Source organism: Channa argus, chromosome 2 (assembly GCF_033026475.1).
Source record: "Channa argus isolate prfri chromosome 2, Channa argus male v1.0, whole genome shotgun sequence".
NCBI lineage: Eukaryota > Metazoa > Chordata > Actinopteri > Anabantiformes > Channidae > Channa > Channa argus.
In genome coordinates, this window is record NC_090198.1 from 29,563,633 (window position 1) to 29,587,773 (window position 24,141).

The 24,141-nt window shown below is 41.5% G+C and overlaps 2 protein-coding genes across 4 annotated transcripts; both read left to right on the forward strand.

Moving 5' to 3' along the window:
* Positions 1–3,348: 3,348 nt before the first annotated feature.
* LOC137106911 (hatching enzyme 1.2-like) lies at positions 3,349–6,617 on the forward strand. Of its 2 annotated transcripts, XM_067490994.1 has the most exons (10): positions 3,350–3,408; positions 3,511–3,602; positions 3,697–3,739; positions 3,832–3,882; positions 4,306–4,437; positions 4,658–4,775; positions 4,918–5,096; positions 5,198–5,279; positions 5,393–5,517; positions 6,058–6,617. In XM_067490994.1, coding segments are annotated over exons 2-10 (780 nt in total). In that variant the 5' UTR covers positions 3,350–3,408; positions 3,511–3,554; the 3' UTR covers positions 6,060–6,617. The 2 variants fall into 2 exon arrangements, with proteins under 2 accessions (XP_067347086.1, XP_067347095.1); XM_067490985.1 differs by lacking the exon at positions 6,058–6,617 and having other exon boundaries at positions 3,349–3,408; positions 5,393–5,525.
* Positions 6,618–11,382: 4,765 nt separating this feature from the next.
* Positions 11,383–14,057, forward strand: LOC137106902 (hatching enzyme 1.2-like). 2 transcript variants are annotated; one of them, XM_067490973.1, is made up of 9 exons: positions 11,383–11,445; positions 11,534–11,576; positions 11,661–11,711; positions 12,033–12,164; positions 12,375–12,492; positions 12,634–12,812; positions 12,947–13,028; positions 13,142–13,266; positions 13,810–14,057. In XM_067490973.1, coding segments are annotated over exons 1-9 (783 nt in total). In that variant the 5' UTR covers positions 11,383–11,394; the 3' UTR covers positions 13,812–14,057. The 2 variants fall into 2 exon arrangements, with proteins under 2 accessions (XP_067347074.1, XP_067347064.1); XM_067490963.1 differs by lacking the exon at positions 13,810–14,057 and having other exon boundaries at positions 13,142–13,274.
* The last annotated feature ends 10,084 nt before the right edge of the window (positions 14,058–24,141 follow it).

Below are 24,141 nucleotides of genomic sequence, written 5' to 3' on the forward strand. Positions count from 1 at the left end.
GCTTTCACTTTTATCTTTTGTTGTAATGCACCTGCTAGTGGTTCTCTGCTAGTAGAACAATACAGGTCATTGTAATGTTCCAGTAATGATGCAGCACAGTGAAACTAACCACTGTAGGAAGTGTTCTTGCCCTTAAATGACACTAAGTGGTGTTTGCTTCAAACCACACAGCTTCAGATGTCATGTGACTAAGTCTGTGTACAGTAGCAGACATATAGCAGATGATGTTGCTATGTTTTTGATTGAATGTTGCTAGTATGGATTTCAAACTGTAAGAGTCTGCTGCACACTTTAATTTTGAATATAAATGCCAACACTTTACCATTTGAGATGGTGCATCTGGGTGGTGCTGTGATTTGCTGGAACGGTACAAAAACAACCCCAGGAAAATACAACTATTGATATTTGTGCAGCAGCTAAAAAACTCAGTCGGACCTGAACACATCGTTTTAAAGAGCCTTATTTGGGCCCATGGGCAAAATCCATATTTAGTGTTAACTGTGAATATTTAGTTTAAGTTTGTTGCAAATGTAAAACTTCTGGAAGTTAACAGAGCACTAAGACTAAAATACATTATGTTGCAAAGTTTTACTTAAGTAAAGTCTTGAATTTGTAACCTGTGTAACACGAGTGAAAAGCTCTGCTAGCAAAAAGACTAATTTTGAAAAAAATGTGCCGCACATTAAATAAAAGTGAGGTTTAAATTAGTGATGCTTCAGTGTGTATTACTGGCAAAAGTGGGCATTAATTACTTTTAATTACTTCAATTAGTTACTTTATGTAGTACTTTATCTTTTATGAATTTCCCTCCATAATATGCCATAATGTCTTATGTTCTGTATTAACAGTACACAAAAAACACTGAGACAACTTTTATAGTTGTTTAGCTCAGCTCATCCATTAAAATGGAAATAAGAATTCATGAAGTAAAGGTGGTTCTTATTTGGTGCTCGTGTGGAATCAACGTGTCAAAAAAGAATGTTGCAATTACACACTGGGTCTGGATGCTGTAGGTGTCACACATGTCCTGTCCACTACAAGGACATTGTGTTGCAAAATATATAGTTTTGGAATATTCATACAGAGGTGGGGTAAAAAAAATTAAATTCTATAAATGTATACTTTTTTATTCTCATTTCCTGGTTATGTTCTGCCTTTTTAAACAATCCCCCTGTTTCTGCTTTACAAAAAAAAATTGTGTGAAAGGGTTTGCACAGTTCAAATTGTTAAAAAAAACTTTTATTTTGTAAGTAATATTACTTAATTAATTCCAACTGAACAAGTAAAGCAGGAAACAGTGAAAACGTATCCAACCTGTTTAAGGTTGAACCTTTTTTCTTTTGTCGATTCGTAGTTATGCACCTGCTAGAGGACCTATTGTAGTAGAACAATACAGGTGACATTAAAGTTCCAGGAATGGTGCAGCAAAGTGAAAGTAACCACTGTAGGAAGTATTCTTGCCCTTAAATGACACTAAGTGATGTTTTCTTCAAACGACAGAGCTCCAGACCTCACGCGACTAATTCTGTGTTGCAAAATGAATAAAACATTACGCTGTAGTTGCAGCTTAAACTAAGTTAGTTCAGCTTGAATTGAAGTCACAGAGATGCCCGTTCAAAAATAAACACATAGTGAGGTTTTCTAAATCTAGAAACCAAAGCTCCTCATGAGATGCTTTTATTGTCCAGATACTGTAAGAGACAGTTGGTCTGCTGGTACGCAACAAATTAAACTATTTAGATTCAAGATTCAAAAAACTTTATTATCCCATGGGGAAATTGTGTTGCCTTGTTACAGCTGCTTTCCACGAGAAAAGTAGAAAAGAAATTAAAAAAACTTTCACCAAACCAAGACAATAGACAAGTACAAGTACAAACTACCGATCAAGAAAAAAGCCAGTAAACAGAAATGAAATAAAAACATTACTATTTCTCCTTTTTACAGAAGGGGGGTGAGTTGAACAGTTTAATGTCCACTGGGAGAAAGGATGTCCTGTGCTGTTCTGTGCAGCCAGCACACAGTGGACTGGGTGGGAGGGATTGTCCAGGATGAAGAGGAGTTTGGACGACGTTCTCCTCTCAGCCACAACATGCAGAGAGTCCAGCTTCTCCCTCCTCATTAGTTTGTCCAGTCTGTTACTGTCTTCCACCTTCATAATGCTGCCTCAGCAAACCACAGCATAGAAGATGGAGCTGGCTACAACTACAGAGGAATAAAGCTGATGAGCCAAACAATGAAGTTGTGTGAAAGAGTAGTGGAAGCTCAGCTAAGGGCAGAGGTGAACATTTGTGAGCAGCAATATGGTTTCATGCCTAGAAAGAGTCCAACAGATGCAGTATTTGCTTTGAGGAACCTGATGGAGAAGTACAGAGAGGGTCATAGGGAGTTGCATTGTGTCTTCGTAGATTTAGAGAAAGCGTATGACAGGGGACAGAGAGAGGAGCTGTGGTATTGTATGAGGACGTCTGGAGCGGCAGAGAAGTATGTTAGAGTGGTGCAGGACATGTATGAGAGCTGTAAGACAGTGGTGAGGTGCTGTAAGTGTGACAGAGGAGTTCAAGGTGGAGGTGGGTCTGCATCAAGGATCAGCTCTGAGCCCCTTCTTGTTTGCTCTGGTGATGGACAGACTGACAGATGAGGTTAGACAGGAATCTCCATGGACTATGATGTTTGCAGATGACATTGTGATTTGTAGTGAGAGCAGGGAGCAGGTGGAGGAAAATCTAGAGAGGTGGAGGTCTGCTCTGGAAAACAGAGGAATGAAGCTTAGCCGCAGTAAGACAGAATACATGTGTGTAAATGAGAGGGACCCAGGTGGAACAGGGTCCCTCTCAGAAGCAGGTATAGGATTCTAGGGAGTATGCCAGGCAGAAAGTGGATGATGATAAACTAAAGATGGGGTTTTCTTGCTGCCCCTCCTTACGATAGCTTTGCCAGGAACTTCATGTCACAAATCTGTATGAAACTACTAGTCCTGTTAGATTTGAAAACCAAATCTTTTATTTTTTTATGAAAGCTTAAACCATTTTTTTAAGCAAACTCTTTAATCTATTTAATAAATTATTTTTGACTGTCACCACATTTTAAAATTTTTATTTTCTCCCATCACACATCTTCTAAATCTATTTAAATATATTTGATTGACGGGACGAACGAATTGTTTTTACCACTTGTTGTCAGTCAACAAAGGGCTTGGATACTTTCTCTAGTACATATTAAATTCCATTTGATCGTTCCCAGAAGCGTATTGTGACCTGCGTTGACTGCAGCAGTGGCATAAACAAAATACCGAGGGGTTGACTAAGCTCAGCCTGTATCACTATCACATCAGCCACACCCCCTGTGAGCGGCCTATAAAGACTGAGGAGAGGAGAACCTGCTGCATCCAGCATCAGAGTCCTACATCAGGTAAACTCCTCTGATCTCCATCTGCTCCTTATTCTATACAAGGCTGATTCAGAACTTACTGCATCTGCCTGATTTAATCCTTAATGACCAAACACTGGTCAGATTCTTTTTTTACAGATTTGAAGTTCAGCTGAAAAAGGATCACGATGACTCCAGTTTTCCTCCTCCTGCTTTCGTTGACGCCCATTCTTTCAGTAAGTTTGAGTCTTTCAGCACTGGGATAAAACAAACTGAGACCCGTAGAAAACATGATTTCAAAACGTGTCCTTCTGTGTTTCTGTGTTGCAGAGTTGTCAAGAATTAAAAAGTGGACAAGTCCTCTCAGTCCAAAGTAAAATTAGATTTTTTTTCCCCTTCTTGTCCCTTCACATCTGACATGTTAATGATTTACATTTCAACTGTTTGCTCTGTGTTTTTCTCCAGATGAGACTAGAGATGCCTTTGAAATGATTGCCAAGACCAATGCCAACCTAAGTGAGTATTTGTATAATCAAATTCCTGTGGCCAAAATATGAACATGTCACAAAGAAAATGAGACCGTCCCCCTTATAACATACCACTATGCAGGTTGTTTGTACATGAGGCCCCAAACCAAAAGAGACATATTACTGTGAAGGGAAATGTAATGAACAGAGGACTGTGATGTTGTATTTAGACATTCAAAGTTTGTCAGATGAAGGTTGACCACAAAACACAAGACTTAAGAGAACAGTTATTATCTTAGATTAGATTTGCGCTTTTGGTCAGATTAAACAAGCAGAAGAATATTCATCAGTTTTTACTATTTTCTTAGGCAGCAGGAATTAAATGAAATAAAAGCAGGAGTCAAGAACAAATGTATCTCAATCATGTAACTGCAGAGTTGGATATTCATAAAAATGTCTGTCTGTTCTGCAGCAAAAACACTGACTCATGGGGACATTATGCCCAATCTGAAGAGGAACGCTGACCCCTGCACGGCCATTGGCTGCAAGTGGCCCAAAACTGGATCCTACGTCTATGTGCCCGTTGCCATGACCGGTGACTTCTGTAAGTTACAGAAACTTTGGACAGTAAAAAGTCCAGTCAATGTCAATTTGTGTGGTTCTAGTCACCATTACAGAAGTTTCACTACAGTGAAACAAATCACAGTCTAAACACTGTGTACTGCATGTTGAACAAGCTCAGTGTGTCGCACTTACAAACGTCTCCATCTGAGATTCAGGGAAACTGAATCATGATTCACTGATTGTGTTCTGTGTGTCCACAGCTTCACAAGAGCGTGACGTCATCATTAGGGCTCTGGTGAGTTTCCACCAGTCGACCTGCATTCGCTTTGTCTGGAGGTCCACTGAGGCAGACTACCTGATCTTCTACTCTGGAACAGGGTAGGAACAGTCACACATACACACACAGCTACACCATTATAATTCAGCTTTGACATTTCTGGAATAGGATGATGTGCAAAGGACTGGGGGCTGTGGGACATGACAAGTGACTTCTCTGAGCGAGTGTGCTTTTGTTTTTCAGGTGTTGGTCCTACGTGGGCCGTCAGAGGAATCAACAGCCGATCTCCCTGCAGAGAAATGGCTGCATCTACTACAGCACAGTGCAACATGAGGTTATACACGCTCTCGGCTTCCACCATGAACACGTCCGCTCTGACAGAGATTCATATGTCAATATATACACACAGAACGTTCAAACAGGTCAGTTTAACAACAAACACCTTTTCTTTACAGACGTGGTCTGTGTCAATGACAAGTTTCAAAAGGGGACAATTCTGAATATTTTGCTGTGCTCTGTGCAGGAATGGAGTCAAACTTTATGAAGGTGCAGACGAACAACCTGGGTACTCCCTACGACTTCAACTCTGTGATGCATTACCCCAAGTGAGTGTGTGTTGTGCAGAAACAATGACGTACAGCACATCAGTAAGTGTGTGTGTGTGTGTGTTTGAGAGTGTACGGCATAAACCAAAAGTGTTGTGTGTTTCATCCTACAGCTACGCCTTCTCCAAAAATGGCCTGCCAACCATCAGCGCCAAGAGCAACCCTAACATGGTCCTTGGGGGCGCGACCCAGATGAGCTCCAACGACATCGCCCGTATCAACAGGCTTTACCAGTGCTGTGAGTGACAATAACTACTCTGCTATCAAGTCTCACACCTCAGATTAAAACTCTGTGTTACCTGTTGTTCATTAGATCTGAATCTTTTTTTTACTTTTCTTGCGCCAACATTTATACTTAGTGGTATCACAGTCCTTCACAGTTTAGAAGAAAGATCTCGGCCTGAACGCTGCACATTATCCTGATATTGAGGACTAGTTAGCCAGCGAGCTTTCAGCAGCTTCTCCTAACGCGTCTGATGCAGGACGCTGCTCTTATTTATTCCAGGAAAACAGCTTCACCAACTAGTCCAGTCCAACGAACTGAGGCGTTATTACCTCATATTTATGCCTCACTGGACATGATTGTCTACAGGATAAAGGTTCAATAAACATTGATTGTAGAGGCTGAAATCACACAGTGTGTCACATTTCAAACAGACACAAACAGATTAGATTTCTATCTAACAGCAGAACGGTACAAACCAGCAAAACAGGTCTGTAACAGCTGTAATCTGTGATTGTTAATAATCCTGTTTTTGTCTTGTTTTTGTCCAAGCAGGACTTTAAACCAAAGTGTCGTCCTCCAGATACCTCAACTCGTCCTGACTACACCAAAGGCCCAGATCAACAAAGCGACAGCAACTTGTCCTAAATGTGTAAATTTGCTGCATAACTGTGCAAATGTGGGATAGAAATCTGAAGCCCCATCATGTCTCGGTTAGACCCTGTTCCTATTTGGTCTTGTTGTATTGTTAATAAAACCACATGATCTGGTATCTGTATCCACAGAAAACCCCACCGATGTTACCAGTCTGCAGCTCCAGTCCAGGTTGATAGGAAACAATTAACAGCTGAAATTGAACATGTAAAGAAAACATCAGGTTTCTGTTTCATCTTTTTAGAAAGAGACACTTTTAAACCAATTACAAGCATCTAGAACCTGAAGCAGGACCGTGGCTCTTTGCTTGAAACAGGCCTTGTTGAGGTTGTGAGGTGGAGGATGTTGGGGGGTGAAGGTTTTGCATATCAGACTTTGTTACTCAAGATCATTATTCAGAATGTTAAACTGATTCTACTTTGATTTCTTTGATCACTTCTTAATAAATTGGATATTGATAATACATAGTCTGTGTCTTTCTTCGTGAAGTTGTTCCTTTAGTAACAAAACATTAACTCAGAAAATAACTGATTATTGTACAATAGTACATTTACAGTATTATCCTCTGAAATGTAAAGAAGTATCTTAGAATCAGTAAATGCACTTTACTTTTCACCACTGCCATCTCATCTAACTTTGTGCTGACACAATATGATCCAAAAGCAATAAATTATTTAATATTTCATTTTTTTAATCTTATATACAAACTTAGTCTTTTAATAAATGTTGTTTCAAAAGTTTTAGTATTGAGCAAATACAATTTCAGAAGAACAACTTAACAAACGTGGACAATACCATAGACTTTCTGGGAGGAAACCGGAGTACGCGGAGGAAACCAATGTGAGCACAGGAGAACATGCAAACTCCACACAGGAGCCACAGTCAGCAAACTAGATTCTAACCAAGGGTCTTAGGTTTGAGGCTGCAGTGCCTCTTTCCAAATGACCAAATGAAACCATAAAAAAGTGGTTCATTTTATTTTGTTATCTGAAAAGTAAGTGAGGTACCTCACACCTGATACCCTAGTATCATCTCATTTGCTCACAGACCTTGTGGACTCACAGGTTAAGGTCTGCAGTTGGACCCTCTTGGGGGAGTTGGATCAGGCCAATGTATTTGTCTCCATTCTTTACACGACCAGCTGCTGTCAGTGACTTTCAGCTGTGGAAGATCAGGATCAGTGGAAAAGGGAATGATCTGCTTTAGGGGGATGTGACACTGTCTTAGATGAGTCTCCAGATCCCTTAGAGATTATTACAGTGAATGTCAGTTAAGTGTATCATCTTTGACAGGGTCTAAGTTTGATCCGAGTGTCTTGGAATGAACAAACATTTCACCCAGCAAAAGCTATGTCTCACTGTCAAGCATGTTTGACCCCCACCTGTATTCACACCAGCTACTGTTTCAACAAAACAATCTATTGTTCCTCACCGTCACACCCCCACCCCCACCCCTGGCTATAGGACAAGGGGAAACTACACAGGGTGACAGTTCCAGTAAAGTACGTATATTACAATAGGAGTCTTCTCAGATTTCTCTTTAAGTCATGTTGCTGTACATGTTGTATCATATATACAGTATTATAGCTCTTTAAGACTCCTTTTAAAAATATACTTGTGGGAAACTTGAATTTTCCTTTACCACAACATTTGCATATTGTAGCTATGATGGTAAAGATTAGAGAATGTAAGAATGTTAGAGTCAAGATTAGGAAACTAATCATCTTGTGTAGCTTTAATTTAAAAATAAATTGATCATCACTGTTATTACAAATCCTTGACGGTGCAAACGTCTGACCTCTATGTTCATGCTTTATACCTCACTGCCCTGATAAAACTGTGCATTGTTTGGTGGTTCTAATCCTGTCCGTGGGCCGGCTGACGTTTGTCAATTTATTACAGAGACTAGAACATGAAATTGGGAATAAAGGAACTGCACTAGGTTGGTTTAAATCTTATCTGTCTGATAGATTTCAATTTGTTCATTTTAATGATGAATCCTCCATGCACACAAAGGTTAGCTATGGAGTTCCACAAGGCTCTGTGTTAGGACCAATACTTTTTACTTTATACATGTCTCCTTTAGGCAACATTATTAGAAAACACTCCATAAATTTCCACTGCTATGCTGATGATACCCAGCTATATTTATCTATGGAACCAGATGAAAAGAATCAGTTAATAAAGCTTTAAGCCACCAAGACATAAAGGCCTGGATATCCCACGTTTTACTTCTAAACTCAGACAAAACTGAAGTCATAGTATTTGGGCCCAAACATCTCAGAGATATGATGTCCAACCATATTGTTACTCTAGATGGCATAAGTCTGGCCTCCAGTGCTACTGCAAGGAACCTTGGAGTTATTTTTGATCAGGATTTGTCCTTTAACTCACATATAAAACAGATCTCTAGAACAGCCTTCTTCCACCTACGGAACATTGCCAAAATTAGGAGCATCCTGTCTCAAAGTGATGCCGAAAAACTGGTCCATGCATTTGTTACCTCTAGGTTGGACTACTGTAATTCCCTACTTTCAGGATGCCCCAGTAACTAAAGAGCCTGCAATTAATCCAAAATGCTGCAGCAAGAGTGCTGACTGGAACTAGCAAGAGAGATCATATTTGACCTTCACTAGCTTCTCTCCATTGGCTTTCCATTAAATCTAGAATAGAATTTAAAACCCTGCTTCTTACATATAAAGCTCTGAATGGTCAGGCTCCATCATATATAGAAGACCTCATAGCACCATATCATCCCAGTAGATCACTTCGCTCTCAGAATGCAGGCCTACTTGTGGTTCCCAGAATTTCCAAAGGTAGAATGGGAGGCAGAGCCTTTAGCTATCAAGCTTCTCTCCTGTGGAACCGGATTCGGGGAGCAGACACCCTCTCTACTTTTAAGTCTAAAACCTTCCTCTTTGATAAAGCTTATACTTAGTTATAGTTATGCTGCTATAGGCTTAGACTGCTAGGGGACCCACCCCCCGATGCACTGAGCTCCTTTCCTCCTCTTGACCCTCTCTCCTCTCCTCTCACCCCGCAATTGTCACCACTGTATGTCATTAACTCTGTGTATTCTCTCCCGTAGTTGTCTCTGTCCTTCTCTGTCCCCCTCTCTCTGTCCCTTTCTGCAGGTGTCCCTGGCTTTGAAGCTGTGTGTCTTCCAGCGTAACCCGATGTTTTGTTGTTGCTTTTTGTTGCTCTGTTCTTTTCTGTCTTCACTTTCCACTCACCCCAACCGGTCGAGGCAGATGGCCGTCCACCCTGAGCCTGGTTCTGCTGGAGGTTTCTTCCGTTAAAGGGAGTTTTTCCTCTCCACTGTTGCCTATGGCTTGCTCCAGGGGGAATTGTTGGGTTCTCTCTATACATCTTTATAATCTTGACTTTATTCTGTAAAGTGCCCTGAGATGACTTTTTTGTGAATTGGCGCTATATAAATAAAGTTGAATTGAATTGAATTGAATTGTCCTGGTTCTGATCCTGTTCCTGGGTTGGCCGAGGTCTGTCCTGGTTGCGGTCCTGTTTCTGGCCGATGCTTGGCACCTCCTGCTCCTGTCTCAAGGCTGGTCGATCCCACCACCAGTTCTGATCCTGTTCCTGCCTCAGAGTGGGTTGATGCCGCCACAGGTTTTGATCCAATTCTTGTTCTTGTCACTGGGCCGCCCGACATCTCCCTTGCTTTGGATCCTGTTCCCGCAGTCCTCCTCCGCGACCTGCCTCCGGATCGGCTGATATTTCTCCTGTTCCTTGTTTGGATCCTGCTCCTGGAAGGGTCGACTCCGCCTCCTTAGGTTGTGCTCCTGCCCTGCTCCTAGTCCCAAGCTGGTTGCCTCCCCTCTTGCCAGGATAGTCTACGCATCACGAGTTCCTGTTCCCAGCTGACCGGTGCAGCAACAGTCGCCCCTTCAGGTCCAGCACCTGGTCCACAGTGGGTGAGTTCCTCAGCTGCCTCTGGGTTGCTAGATCTCCCAGCTACTCAGGGCTGAGGAGGCTTCCGCCCCAGACACCGGCCTCATGCCCTAACCCTAACTGAGAAGTTATAATACTGTAAAAGTAGAAGTCATGGAAGTTAAAAAAAAAAGAATTAAATCAGTCAGTTGTAGCTGCAGTCTCATAGCTAAGGAAGTTCATTCTCTAAAGAAACTGATTGAAGGGCCCCCCACACACACAATGTCAGTTTTTTCCAGCTTGAGAAAGTAAAGAGTGTCTTTTATCTCTGGGATGTAAGAGGAGGTCGTGGTGATGTCGGCCACTAGTCTCCTGGCCAGAAAGATGAGAAAAGCTAAGGCATCTTTTTAATACGGTGGCCCTGAGAGCTCACAGCACTGCAAATCAAGAAAACAACTTCAACAATTTGACCACACAGACGCAGCATTAAGAAGCTTGCTGCAAATAGCCACAAACACAACAGGAATGTGTCCGGGAGCAACTAAAAATACATTTGCAAATCTAAATATCTGTCAGTTTGTGGTCCCCCCTGAATACAGCGCTATGACAGTCGTCCACTAAAAAGTGACAGACACTTGTTGCCATAGTTTCTTACAGTAGCTGACTCTCCGTTAGTAGGTTGGTAACAACAAAACAGAACAAGCAGAAAAGAAAAGGAGCCTGTGCAGGAAATGTTTGACTTTTAACTGCCCCTCCTCATTGTAGCTTTGCCTTTTGTTACCCAGATGTTTTTTTCCCATGTGTCAGAAACAATATCAAACTCCTGGTCCCCTTAGTTTTAATAACTTTATCTTTAACTTTTGAAACCATTTTTAAACCAAAGTGCTTTTAATTTGAAAAATGTTCCTTTTAGTTTTATGTGTAAGGCATTTTCTCTTCCAGCTGCTTTATGGTATAAAGTCATTTGAAGGACTGAAAGCACCTGAATGCTTCCTCCAACATTGGTTAGCTTCATTTTGATGCCTCTTTCCTGGAACGTGTGACCTGCATTGTTCCACTTCAACAGCTTGAGACAAGCAGTTGCACAAAGAAAATTCCCGCAGGATGTCTGAGGTAAACTGGTATCAGTAACACAGCAGCTACACCCTGTGTGAGCTGCCTATAAAGACTGAGTAGAGGAGAACCTGCATAGTCCTCCAGAGTCCTGCTACATCAGGTAAACTCCTCCTACCTTCATCTTCTCCGTATTCCTGTCCTGGCTGATTCAGACCTCACTATTTCTGCCTGATTTAATGCTCAATGACCAAACACTGGTAAGATTTCTTTTACAGATTTGAAGTTCAGTTTGACCATGATGACTCCAGTTTTCCTCCTCCTGCTCTCAGTGATGCTCATTCCTTCGGTAAGTCTGAGGCTTTCAGCACTGAGATTAAATATTTCTTTAAAAGCAGTTAGTTTCTAAATGTGTGATTGTGTGTCTTTGTGTGCAGAGTCTTCTGCCAATAAAAAGTGGGGAACTCGTCTCAGTTCAAAGTAAATGTTCTTTCCTCTTCTTCTCACGTCACATCTGACATGTGGATACAGTTTAATTTACATGTTTGCTCTGTTTTCCTCCAGATGAGACTTTGGATGCTTTTCAAGTTATTGCCAAGGCGAATGCCAACCTAAGTGAGTGACAGCATTTGTATAATTAAAACATGAACACGAGGGGGAAAAACTAGTTACTGTAGTGAACATAATGTAAGTCACTCAAAGTTTGTCAGAAGTTGGACACAAAACACAGAACTTTCCCACAGACGACTGGTTCAGGTCCACTGTAACTGCTGTTTTTGGCACAAGTCACGCAACTATTTTCTACTAATCAGATCAGCTTTTACTATTTTCTTTGGCAGTAGGAATTTAATATTTAATATACAATCACAAATTTGATGGACATAATAACTCAAAGAAAAGCACAGCATTTAGAAAAAATGTCTCTTTGTTCTGCAGCAAACACACTGACTCATGGGGACATTATGCCCAATCGGAAGAGGAACGCTGACCCCTGCACGGCCATTGGCTGCAAGTGGCCCAAAACTGGATCCTACGTCTATGTGCCCGTTGTCATCACTGGTGACTTCTGTAAGTTACAGGAACTTTGGACCCCAAATAAACAGTCCAGTCAATGTCCATTTGTGTGGTTCTAGTCACTATTACAGATGTTTTACTACAGTGAAACAAATCACAGTCTAAAGTTGAGTTGAGATTAGTTGAGTTGAGATTCAGGGAAACTGAATCATGATGGAAACGGGAGTTAGTCTGATTCACTGATTGTGTTCTGTGTGTCCACAGCTGCACAAGAGCGTGACGTCATCATTGGGGCTCTGGTGAGTTTCCACCAGTCGACCTGCATTCGCTTTGTCTGGAGGTCCACTGAGGCAGACTACCTGATCTTCTACTCTGGAACAGGGTAGGAACAGTCACACATACACACACAGCTACACCATTATAATTCAGCTTTGACATTTCTGGAATAGGATTATGTGCAAAGGACTGGGGGCTGTGGGACATGACAAGTGACTTCTCTGAGTGAGTGTGCTCTGTTTTTCAGGTGTTGGTCCTACGTGGGCCGTCAGAGGAATCAACAGCCGATCTCCCTGCAGAGAAATGGCTGCATCTACTACAGCACAGTGCAACATGAGGTTATACACGCTCTCGGCTTCCACCATGAACACGTCCGCTCTGACAGAGATTCATATGTCAATATATACACACAGAACGTTCAAACAGGTCAGTTTAACAACAAAGACCTTTTCTTTAGAGACGTGGTCTGTGTCATACAGTTATTTGTCTAAAACCAGATTAGCCACAATGACAAGTTTCAAAAGGGGACAATTCTGAATATTTTGCTGTGCTCTGTGCAGGAATGGAGTCAAACTTTATGAAGGTGCAGACGAACAACCTGGGTACTCCCTACGACTTCAACTCTGTGATGCATTACCCCAAGTGAGTGTGTGTTGCGCAGAAACAATGACGTACAGCACATCAGTAAGTGTGTGTGTGTGTGTGTTTGAGAGTGTACGGCATAAACCAAAAGTGTTGTGTGTTTCATCCTACAGCTACGCCTTCTCCAAAAATGGCCTGCCAACCATCAGCGCCAAGAGCAACCCTAACATGGTCCTTGGGGGCGCGACCCAGATGAGCTCCAACGACATCGCCCGTATCAACAGGCTTTACCAGTGCTGTGAGTGACAATAACTACTCTGCTATCAAGTCTCACGCCTCAGATTAAACTCTGTGTTACCTGTTGTTCATTAGATCTGAATCTTTTTTTTACTTTTCTTGCGCCAACATTTATACTTAGTGGTATCACAGTCCTTCACAGTTTAGCAGAAACATCTCGGCCTGAACGCTGCACATTATCCTGATATTGAGAACTAGTTAGCCAGCGAGCTTTCAGCAGCTTCTCCTAACGCGTCTGATGCAGGACGCTGCTCTTATTTATTCCTCCAGGAAAACAGCTTCACCAACTAGTCCAGTCCAACGAACTTAGCCGTTTATTACCTCATATTTATGCCTCACTGGACACGATTGTCTACAGGATAAAGGTTCAGTAAACATTGATTGTAGAGGCTGAAATCACACAATGTGTCACATTTCAAACAGACACAAACAGATTAGATTTCTATCTAACAGCAGAACGGTACAAACCAGCAAAACAGGTCTGTAACAGCTGTAATCTGTGATTGTTAATAATCCTGTTTTTGTCTTGTTTTTGTCCAAGCAGGACTTTAAACCAAAGTGTCGTCCTCCAGATACCTCAACTCGTCCTGACTACACCAAAGACGCAGATCAACAAAGCGACAGCAACTTGTCCTAAATGTGTAAATTTGCTGCATAACTGTGCAAATGTGGGATAGAAATCTGAAGCCCCATCATGTCTCGGTTAGACCCTGTTCCTATTTGGTCTTGTTGTATTGTTAATAAAACCACATGATCTGGTATCTGTATCCACAGAAAACCCCACCGATGTTACCAGTCTGCAGCTCCAGTCCAGGTTGATAGGAAACAATTAACAGCTGAAATTGAACATGTAAAGAAAACATCAGGTTTCTGTTTCATCTTTTTAGAAAGAGACACTTTTGAACCAATTACAAGCATCTAGAACCTGAAGCAGGACCGTGGCTCTTTGCTTGAAACAGGCCTTGTTGAGGTTGTGAGGTGGAGGATGTTGGGGGGTGAAGGTTTTGCATATCAGACTTTGTTACTCAAGATCATTATTCAGAATGTTAAACTGATTCTACTTTGATTTCTTTGATAACTTTTTCATAAATTGGATATTGATAATACATAGTCTGTGTCTTTCTTTATTAAGTTGTTCCTTTAGTAACAAAACAATAACTCAGAAAATAACTGATTATTGTACAATAGTACATTTACAGTATTATCCTCTGAAATGTAAAGACAAGTATCTCAGATTCAGTAAATGCACTTTACTTTTCACCACTGCCATCTCATCTAACTTTGTGCTGACTCAATATGATCCAAAAGCAATAAGTTATTTAATATTTTATTTTGTTAATCTTAAATACAAACTTAGTCTTTTAATAAATGTTGTTTCAAAAGTTTTAGTATTGAGCAAATACAATTTCAGAAGAACAACGTAAAACTCATATTTACCAAAAATGAAGCCAAAAACAGGCGTGGACAATACTGACAAGTCAAATCACTCCAGCGTGGTCTCATCTGTCCATAAGAGATTGTTCTAGAAGTCTTGTGGTTTGTTGTTGTTGTTTTTAGTGGGTTTCTGGAATAAGTGGGTGATAACTCAACCAGGAGGGATATGAACTGCATATCAGTGGTGTTTTAATAAAGCACATTTTAGCAGCTGCTCAACAAAATCTACTAATTGATCTGACTGTAAACATAAAATTAGTATTTGTTAAATTAATCATTTTGGATTTGTATGTTAGTCTCTGTCTTGAATAACTGACTAGGAGACTTACGCTGGTAATAATTTAGATTATTAAAAGCTGCATAGTTACAATTTTGAGCCAAATCGTTGCTAAGAGTCAAACTCATAGACTCAATAGACATTTCACAAGAAGGTCAATGTAGAACTTAACATAGCAAACAATGCTCACACAGTGGAGCTTGAAGGTCTGTGAAGCCTTCAGCATTTACTTCTTTCTGCATAATTATGACCTATGACGTTCTAAAACCATCACAGCACCCGCTCCCCTGTCTTCCTCTCCCCACCCCACAGTCCCTGTCTGTTTTTGTGTATGTGTGTGTGTGTCTCTGTGTTTTAACACACCTGGAGCTGCAGTAGTGGCCATGTAACGTCCTTACAATGTTTCCTCCTGCTAATGTGCTTAGTTCAAACTTTTGATTTGTTTTGTGGCTTTTATTTTTGTAACTTCCTGTAAGACGGATGTGTTTTAATTTGAAAGGACAGCTAACACGTAAAAAGGGAACGAAGCTTAACAACGGTAATAGACGGTAAAAGGTAACAGACGGAGAAATAAAACAAGACTAAAGACATTAAGGAGACGGTTACGGACAGTGTCTTTTTGTGTTTAGCTCCAGTTGAAAGTGGTAACAAGGTTGGTTTTATGATTTATATAAATTTGTAAGATATTTGAATTTTGTGTTGATTAAGTTGTTAAATTGTCTTTATGTTAGCTTAACGTAAAACTGCTATACGACGTATTAACGGTCTAATATGGTTTGAATTTATTGTTTTGTCTGTGTTTACTTTGTGTAGCTCTTACGTTGGTTGGAGGAAAAGGATAAAGAAAATAAACAATTATCAGACCATCAGTAATTTCTGCTACAGTAAGAGCTCGCGCCTCAGCTGCTCCGCCCTTCATCATGGTCATAAGGTCCTTAAGGCAGCAGAAGTTGGTCTGAAACTTTGAAGAATTAAAGATAAAGAAGGCTACAATGGACATGGAGGTTACAGAGGCCTCATCTGCATTTGCTAAAGACGCCAACCAACAGATTGCAGATCTGCAAAGGCAGATTTATGAATACAAAGGCTTGCTTGAAAATGCAACTGATAACACAAGACAAGATATCAATAAGACATTACCGTGTACAAAAAAAATGCTCGCTGATCTACAGCACCAAATTAAAGACACTACAGAGGTTCTTCGCCGCTCAGAACGTACCAGAACACCAACTGAAAGGATGGCCGCTTACCAAAGGGAAGAAACGACCAAAAAGGAAAAGAGGCTGATTGGCTTATATGAACATTGGAAAGTTCAGGTACGTAAGGCAAGAGAAGAACTAAAGTCAGACATCACTGAAACTGAATTGTAGACATTTTCGAGAAAGAGAAGGACGACATCATGAAACTCTACGCTGAAATTAGAGATTATATAACACCAACAATCGATTTAAGACGGAAAGTAGATGCATGTGAGGCAGTGACCGGTGACATAATTAAAATCCTATATGAAAGATTAACTGGCATTGATGGAGACCTTGATGCAGAAAGGGAAAGATGTCGCCTCCGTGAGCTGCTCAATCAAGACTATGCCCTTTCCATTTATGGTTCTACTGCTGCACAGTCAAACATCACCCATAGCTCCTCATCTTCCTACGTTGCAGCAAAGCGAGCAGAGCTAGTTGCAAAGGAAGCAGAGTATATCATCCTTCTAGAGGAAACCAAACAAAAGGAAAAGATAGAGGAACAGCACAAGAAAGAATTGGAAATTCAACTCTCTGAATTGGAACGTCTGCAGGCTGGAAAGGATGTAAAGGCAGCGAGAGCCAGGTTGGAAACATACGACAGAGAAATTATTCAGATGACTGACATTCAGCCAGTTGAGACTGAGCAGGTGAGCCCAAATCCTGTATCTAAACCTCCTGCATCACATCCATCCAACACTGCCATATTTTCAGCACCTCCTGAAGTCCCTGTACTAGCACAAGCTGTTCAGGACAGTATGTCCTATGCCTGAGCTGGCAGTGTTCACTGGTGAGCCAATCCACTCCACTGAATGGAAAGCCTATTTCATGTCACTTATAGATCGAAAAGGCATTTCCCCTGCTGATAAGTTTTATTACCTCAAAACATATGTTAGTGGCCCAGCTCGTAAATGCCTTGAAAGGACCTTCTAAAGAAACGATGAAGAGACGTACCAAGATGCCTGGAAAAAACTTAACCAACGACATGGCCAGACATTTGCTATGCAAAGAGCATTTAGAGAGAAATTTGCATGCTGGCCAAAAATACAGTCTAAAGATGCTCAAGGTCTTAGAAACTTTGCAGACTTTTTGAATGCCTGCCTTCAAGCTATGCCTCATGTGAAGGAACTGGGAGTATTAAATGACTGTGAAGAAAATCAGAAGCTGAAACAAAAAACTACCTGACTGGACAGCAGCCAGATGGAATCATCAGGTAGCAAAGGCCCTTATGGAAGGCAAAGAGTTTTCCAGTTTTAGTGCATTTTCTACATTTGTGTCACCAGAAGCAGAGATTGCTTGCTACCCAGTCACCTCCATCTATGCTCTAAGTTCATCTGAGGCTCGCAGTGAAAGGGGAAATTTGAAGGAAATCAAAAGAAACAAGGCAAGTGTTTTCAGTATCCAATCAGCTGTGGATTGTGACAAGCAAATATCACCAAATACAAATATAAGATCAGTATGCATGTTGTGTTAGGATACTCACCGACTACACAAGTGCCCCAAACTCTTGAAAAGGTCTCTGACAGACCGTAAGATGTATGTTAAGGACAACAGATTGTGTTATGGCTGTTTGAAATCAGGTCATGGTGTAAAGGAATGTCGACGCCACCTCAGGACCGTCTACTAGTACGTCAGTGATTGTTCCAGTGTGGGTGTCACCTGTTGTAGATCCATATAAAGAAAAACTGGTGTATACATTGTTAGACACTCGAAGTGACACTGTTTTCATTGACCAAGAGGTAAGCCGTAATATGAAAGCAGATGCTTGTTCAGTGACCGCCATGATGGGAAAAAATATAGTTGTAAGCAGTGAGAAGTTGTCTGGTCTTCGCGTTAGGGGTTACAGCTCAGCCATACACATTCCCCTTCCTCCCACTGACACAAAGGACTGTATACCTGCAAATCGTAACCACATACCCGCATGTGAAACAGCCAAATGCTGGAGACATCTATCATCAATCAGTGATGAAATTCCCCCACTCCTCAGTTGTGAAGTAGGTCTCCTCATAGGCTGCAACTGTTCCTGAGCCTTGGCACCTAAACAAGTGATAATAGGAATAGATGATGAGCCCTATGCTGTACAAACAGACTTAGGTTGGAGCATTGTTGGCAGAGCAACACCTTGCCATGACACAGAAGTGAAGAGCAGTCTTTGCCACAGGGTTTCTCTCAAAGTGGTTCCTCCACTAACACCCATGGAAGCAATCCGTGTTTTAGAGAGCGACTTCAAGGATGCATGTGGAAATGAAAAAACTGTGTCTCAAGATGATCTTGTCTTCCTCAGCAAACTGAAGGAAGGAATAAGGAAAAACAAGGAAGGACATTATGAAATGCCTTTGCTCTTTAAGGAAAGGCCACATATGCCTGACAACAAAGAGACTGCAGAAGTTCGACTCAACCATCTCAAGAGAAAATTCTTTGGAGATGAACAGTATAAGGAAGATTACATAAGGTATATGGGCGATATTATCCAAAGAGGCGATGCAGAAGAAGCCCTGGAAGACGGACTGCCTGGTGAAAAATGGTATATTCCACATCATGGCATCTATCATCCTAAAAAACCTGACAAGCTCAGAGTCGTGTTTGATTGCTCTGCTAAGCATAAAGGCACCAGCATCAATGAGCATCTTCTGTCAGGGCCAGACGTGATAAACAATTTAACAGGAGTACTCATACGATTCCGACAACATCCCATTGCCCTGACATGTGATATTGAAAAAATGTTCCATGAATTTCATGTCCAGGAGAATGATCGCAACTACCTCCGCTTCTTATGGTGGAAAAATGGAGACTCAAATGTACAACCACAAGAGTATAGGATGAGAGTAGACCTCTTTGGAGCAGTATCCTCCCCTGGATGTGCAAACTATGGGCTAAAACACCTAGCCAAAGAAAACGGTCTCTTATGTCCATCAGGAGCCAAGTTCATTGACAGAGACTTTTATGTAGATGGGTTACATGTACCGAGGGTGTTAATAAGGCCATAAAACTAGCAAAGGAGGCACGTGAATTATGTGCTAAGGGTGGTCTATGTCTACACAAGTTTGTGTCAAACAACAGTGCTGTTCTGCAAAGTAAACCCACATCAGAACACGCAACAGACATTACGACAAAGGACATTGCCTTTGACGGCACGCAAATAGAGAGAGCATTAGGGATTCAGTGGAATGTTGAAAGTAATCTTTTTACATTCAGCAGTGCTCTGAAAGAACAGCCTCCGACACGCCGGGGCATGTTGTGTACTGTTGGATTCATATATGACCCCCTTGGATTTGTCGCCCCCTATGTGCTATGTAGGAAAAGAATCCTTCAAGAAATGTGTCACCAAGGTACTGAATGGGATGACTCACTACCTGAACACCTTAGACCATGGTGGGAGAGTTGGAAAAAGGACCTTGTCAGTCTTAGAAAAAACATAGGTAGCTCGCTGTTATGTTCCTACTGACTTTGGAAAGGTTGTGAAGCGAGAATTGCATCATTTCTCTGATGCTAGCGCAACTGGATATGGACAGTGTTCTTACTTGAGATTGAAGAATGAAGCTGACGTGTTTCTCCCACAAAGGTGACCACTATTCCACGTTTAGAACTGACAGCTGCAGTGGTCTCAGTTACAGTGAGTAACATGCTGAGAGAGGAGCTAACTTACACCGATGTGGAAGAATACTTTTGGACGGACTCCAAAGTCATCTTAAGCTACATAAACAATGAAGCAAGGTGCTTCCACACATTTCTCGCAAATAGAGTGAAAAATACGTCATAGCACAACTCCATCAAAGTGGTTTTATGTTTCAACAAATGAAAACCCTGCTGACAACGCATCCAGAGGAAGAACAGTGGATGAACTACTTTCATCTAACTGGTTCATGGGTCCAAAATTCCTGTGGGAAAAAGAAATTCAGCCTCCAAGTAATGATATTGTGGAGCTACCTATTGGAGACCCAGAAGTAAGAAAGGTACAGACACTACAAAGTCACTGAACTAGTGAGTCTTGCAGACCACCTGTTGAAATTTTCATCCTGGCCCAAGGCTATTAGTGCTATTGCACACCTTAGAAGGCGAATCTTGAAAGACAAATCAGAAAGACACGCAACGGTTGTAGAATGACAAGATGCAAAGTGCATCATAATCAAAGACTTGCAGAAGAAGTCACACGAGGAAGAAATAAGAACAATAAGTAAAGGAAATCAGCTGCCAAGCAACAATAGGCTGCATTGGCTTGATGTCTTTCTTGACAAAGAGTATTAGGGATTCACTGGAATGTTGAAAGTGACCTTTTTACATTCAGCAGTGCTCTGAAAGAACAGCCTCCGACATTCTTCAACACTTCCAAGTTCACTCAAGCACCCAACAGTAATTCCCAGAGAACATCACATTACAAAGCTGATAATTGCATACTACCATGAAAGGGTTGGACATCAGGGAAGGGCTTCACCCTCAATGAAATAAGATCTAATGGCTATTGGATCCAAGGTATGGATAGAGCTGTCACATCTTACATTCACCAGTGTGTGACTTGCCGGAGATTAAGGAGACCTGTGGAAGGACAAAGAATGTGTGATCTTCCTATAGAACAAATCGAACCATCTCCGCCTTTCACATACTATGGCATGGACTGTTTTGGGCCTTTTATGACCAAAGAAGGTAGAAAAGAACACAAAAGATATGGCCATCCACATAGAGATGCTGGAGGATCTGTCAACCGCTGCATTAGTCAATGGTCTGCATGCTTTTATTTATCAGTGAGACAAATTAAGTGTGACCAAGGGACTAATTTTGTTGGTGCCAAAAATGAACTCTGCAAAGCTTTACAGGAAGTTGATGCAAAGAAACTGACAACCATCCTGGCTTCAAAGCAATGTGACTTTGTAATGAATGCAGCCCATACAAGTCATGCAAGTGGATTTTGGGAGCGACAGATTAAAACTGTAAGAAATAACCTCAGCTTCACTCTCTCACTCCTCCAGGCAATTTGTTAAAGAGGATCTGTATGGACAAAAAAGATGGCGACAAGTGCAATACCTGACAGCAGTTTTGGACTTGCTGGAGGAAGGAGTACCTCCACAGCATTACTGTTAGACAGCGATGGCACACACCTAAGAAAAACATTCAAGTAGGTGATGTAGTAATAGACACAGATTAAGTTCACCAAGAATGGAGTGGAGTCTAGGAAGAGTGGACCTCAAGGAAATTAGAAAATCTCACACTTATTCACTTGTTCACAGGAACGCAGAAGGACAGATGGTGGTAGACTTTGCAAAGAGGATGGAAATGGCTGTAGTGAACACTTTCTTCCAGAAGAGGCAGGAACAGAGGTGAAGAAGGTGCAGGACTTTAAGTACTTAGGGTCAATGCTTCAGAGCAACGGAGAGTGTGAAAAAGAGGTGAAGAGGCGAGTGCAGGCAGGTTGGAACGGGTGGAGAAAAGTGTCAGGTGTGTTGGGTGATAAAAGAGTATCAGCGAGAATGAAAGGAAAGATGTTCAAGACTGTGGTGAGACCAGAGATTGTTGATCAGCTTAGAGACAGTGGCACTGAAGAAAAGACAGGATGCAGAGCTGGAGGTAGCAGAGCTTAAGATGTTTTCTCTGGACATCCTCAATGATTAGAATTGTGATGCATTAGGTAGTTTTCCCCAACCGCTGCAGTGCCTTGCGCACGGCGACAGTGCAGTTCCTGTACCAGACTGTGATACTACTGGTGAGGATGCTCTCTATCGCAAATCAGTAGAAGTTAAACAGGATGGCTGAAGACAGGTGGTTCTTCTTCAGAGTCCTCAAGAGAAGATCACTGGTGACCCTTCTTGACCAGGCTGGAGGTGTTGGTGGTCCAGGACAGGTCCCCTGAGATGTGGGTCCCCAGGAACTTGAAGCTGGCAACACCTTCAACAACCATCCCATTGATGTGGATCATGTGTACCAGGTCTCCAGGACCAGTCGCTCAAAGCAATGTGAGTGCTACAGGGCGGTAGTCGTTCAGGCACTTTGGGGTGGAATGTTTTGGCAGTGGCACAATGGCGGTGGATTTTAAGCATGTAGGCACAGCTGCTGAGACAGATTGAAAATGTAAAAACCTCAGCGAGCTGACTAGTACATGCGCTGAGCATGTGTCCGGGGATGCCGTCGGGGGCAGCAGCCTTGCGTGCGTTGATCCAGCTTAGTGCAGCATAGATGTCTCTGGAGGTCAGTGCTGTTTAATAAGTCTGGGTCATAGGAAGCTTTGACGGCAGCTTTTCACATTAAAATACAGGGTCACAATTTAATGAACCATTTAAAACAATATTCAGCTGCTCATATGAAGCTGTGAGGCTGCAGTGCCTCTTTTCAAATGACCAAATGAAACCATAAAAAAGTGGTGCATTTTATTTTGTAATCTGAAAAGGAAGTGAGGTACCTAAAGCCTGATACCCTAGTATCATCTGATTTGCTCAAAGACCTTGTGGTCTCATAGGTTAAGGTCTCCAGTTGGACCCTCTTGGGTGAGTTGAATCAGGCCAATGTCTTTGTCTCCATTCTTTACACGACCAGTTGCTGTCAGTCACTTTCAGCTGTGGAAGATCAGGATCAGTGGAAAAGGGAATGATCTGCTTTAGGGGGATGTGACACTGTCTTAGATGAGTCTCCAGCTCCCTTAGAGATTATTACAGTGAATGTGAGTTAAGTTTATCATCTTTGATGGCATTTGGTTTTTAAAAAAAGGCTTTACATCAATCAGCGAGAGGACGATGTTGTCAAACTACAGCTGTGCATCTACTTCAAATGTCTGTGGTTTCAAAAACGGTCAACCAACCATTGCTGCCAACAGTAATCCTAACCTGGTCATTAAGAGTGCAACACAGATGAGGCCCTATGATACTGACAGGCTTTAAGTAACTACTGTTACATATGTTAAAACTCAGTAAAATCACACAAAATGTGTATTCCCATGTAAAAGCAAAACAGCACAAAAAAAATTATATTTTTTGTTATTGTTAATAGTTTTTTGTTCATTTGTTTGTTTTTGGCTCATCATCCAGTTGTCAGATGATTTCACCAAAGGCCCAGATCTGCAGGTCTGCAAGAATATTACAGTAACTGTGCATATGTGAAGTCCTGTCACAGTTAACATCTGCTGAGTATTTCAGATGTGTTTTATTTTTAATAAATTTGCAGATATTTCTAAAAGTCAGTTTTCACTTTGTCACAATAGGTTGGGTCTGAAAACTCACTGAACAGTACAATGAAGTTAATTTTTCATTAGTGAATCGAACACATAATAATAAATGTTGATGTCAACTGGCCAGATTCTGTTAATGATCCTTTTTTATGCTCGGTTTAAAAATGTGTCTCAGGTGATCAGCTCAAACTACCAAGACAGATGAAGTCATTACTCAAACCACATGCTGAGCTGGTCTGGGACACAGCCGACCACATAGTTTTTGGACAGGTGTAAACAGGTAATGTGTCTGGGCTGTCTACATGAGATGTAATCGCTCAAAACACATTAACACCAATGTGAACAGGGCCAGTGAGGCCACGAATCAATAGTGAGTCAACTGTAAGCAACAGATTTCACATGAAGATATTTCTAAAATATCAGTATTTTCCCCTCATTGATCTTCATTGATCTGTTCCCACAGGTTCCTGCAGGTCTGGTGATGGTAAATACTCATCTCCTGCTAACCATAGTTCTTTCATTGTTTAAAGTAAGAATTGACACATGCTGTGGAGCTTCTATGTTATTTGTGGACTCCTTTAGCAAAAGTAAGCTTTCACTGCTCTCTACTGGCCCAGATGGTGTATGACACCAGTAGTTAAAGAAAAAATCCACTGTAAAAATATTTCAGTGAGCATGTTACAGTGATTTTTCACCTGCATTACAACTGGATATAATCATGGAGAAAAAAAGCAAAGCATCATAAACTTGAACAATGAGTTAATGTCACCAGGT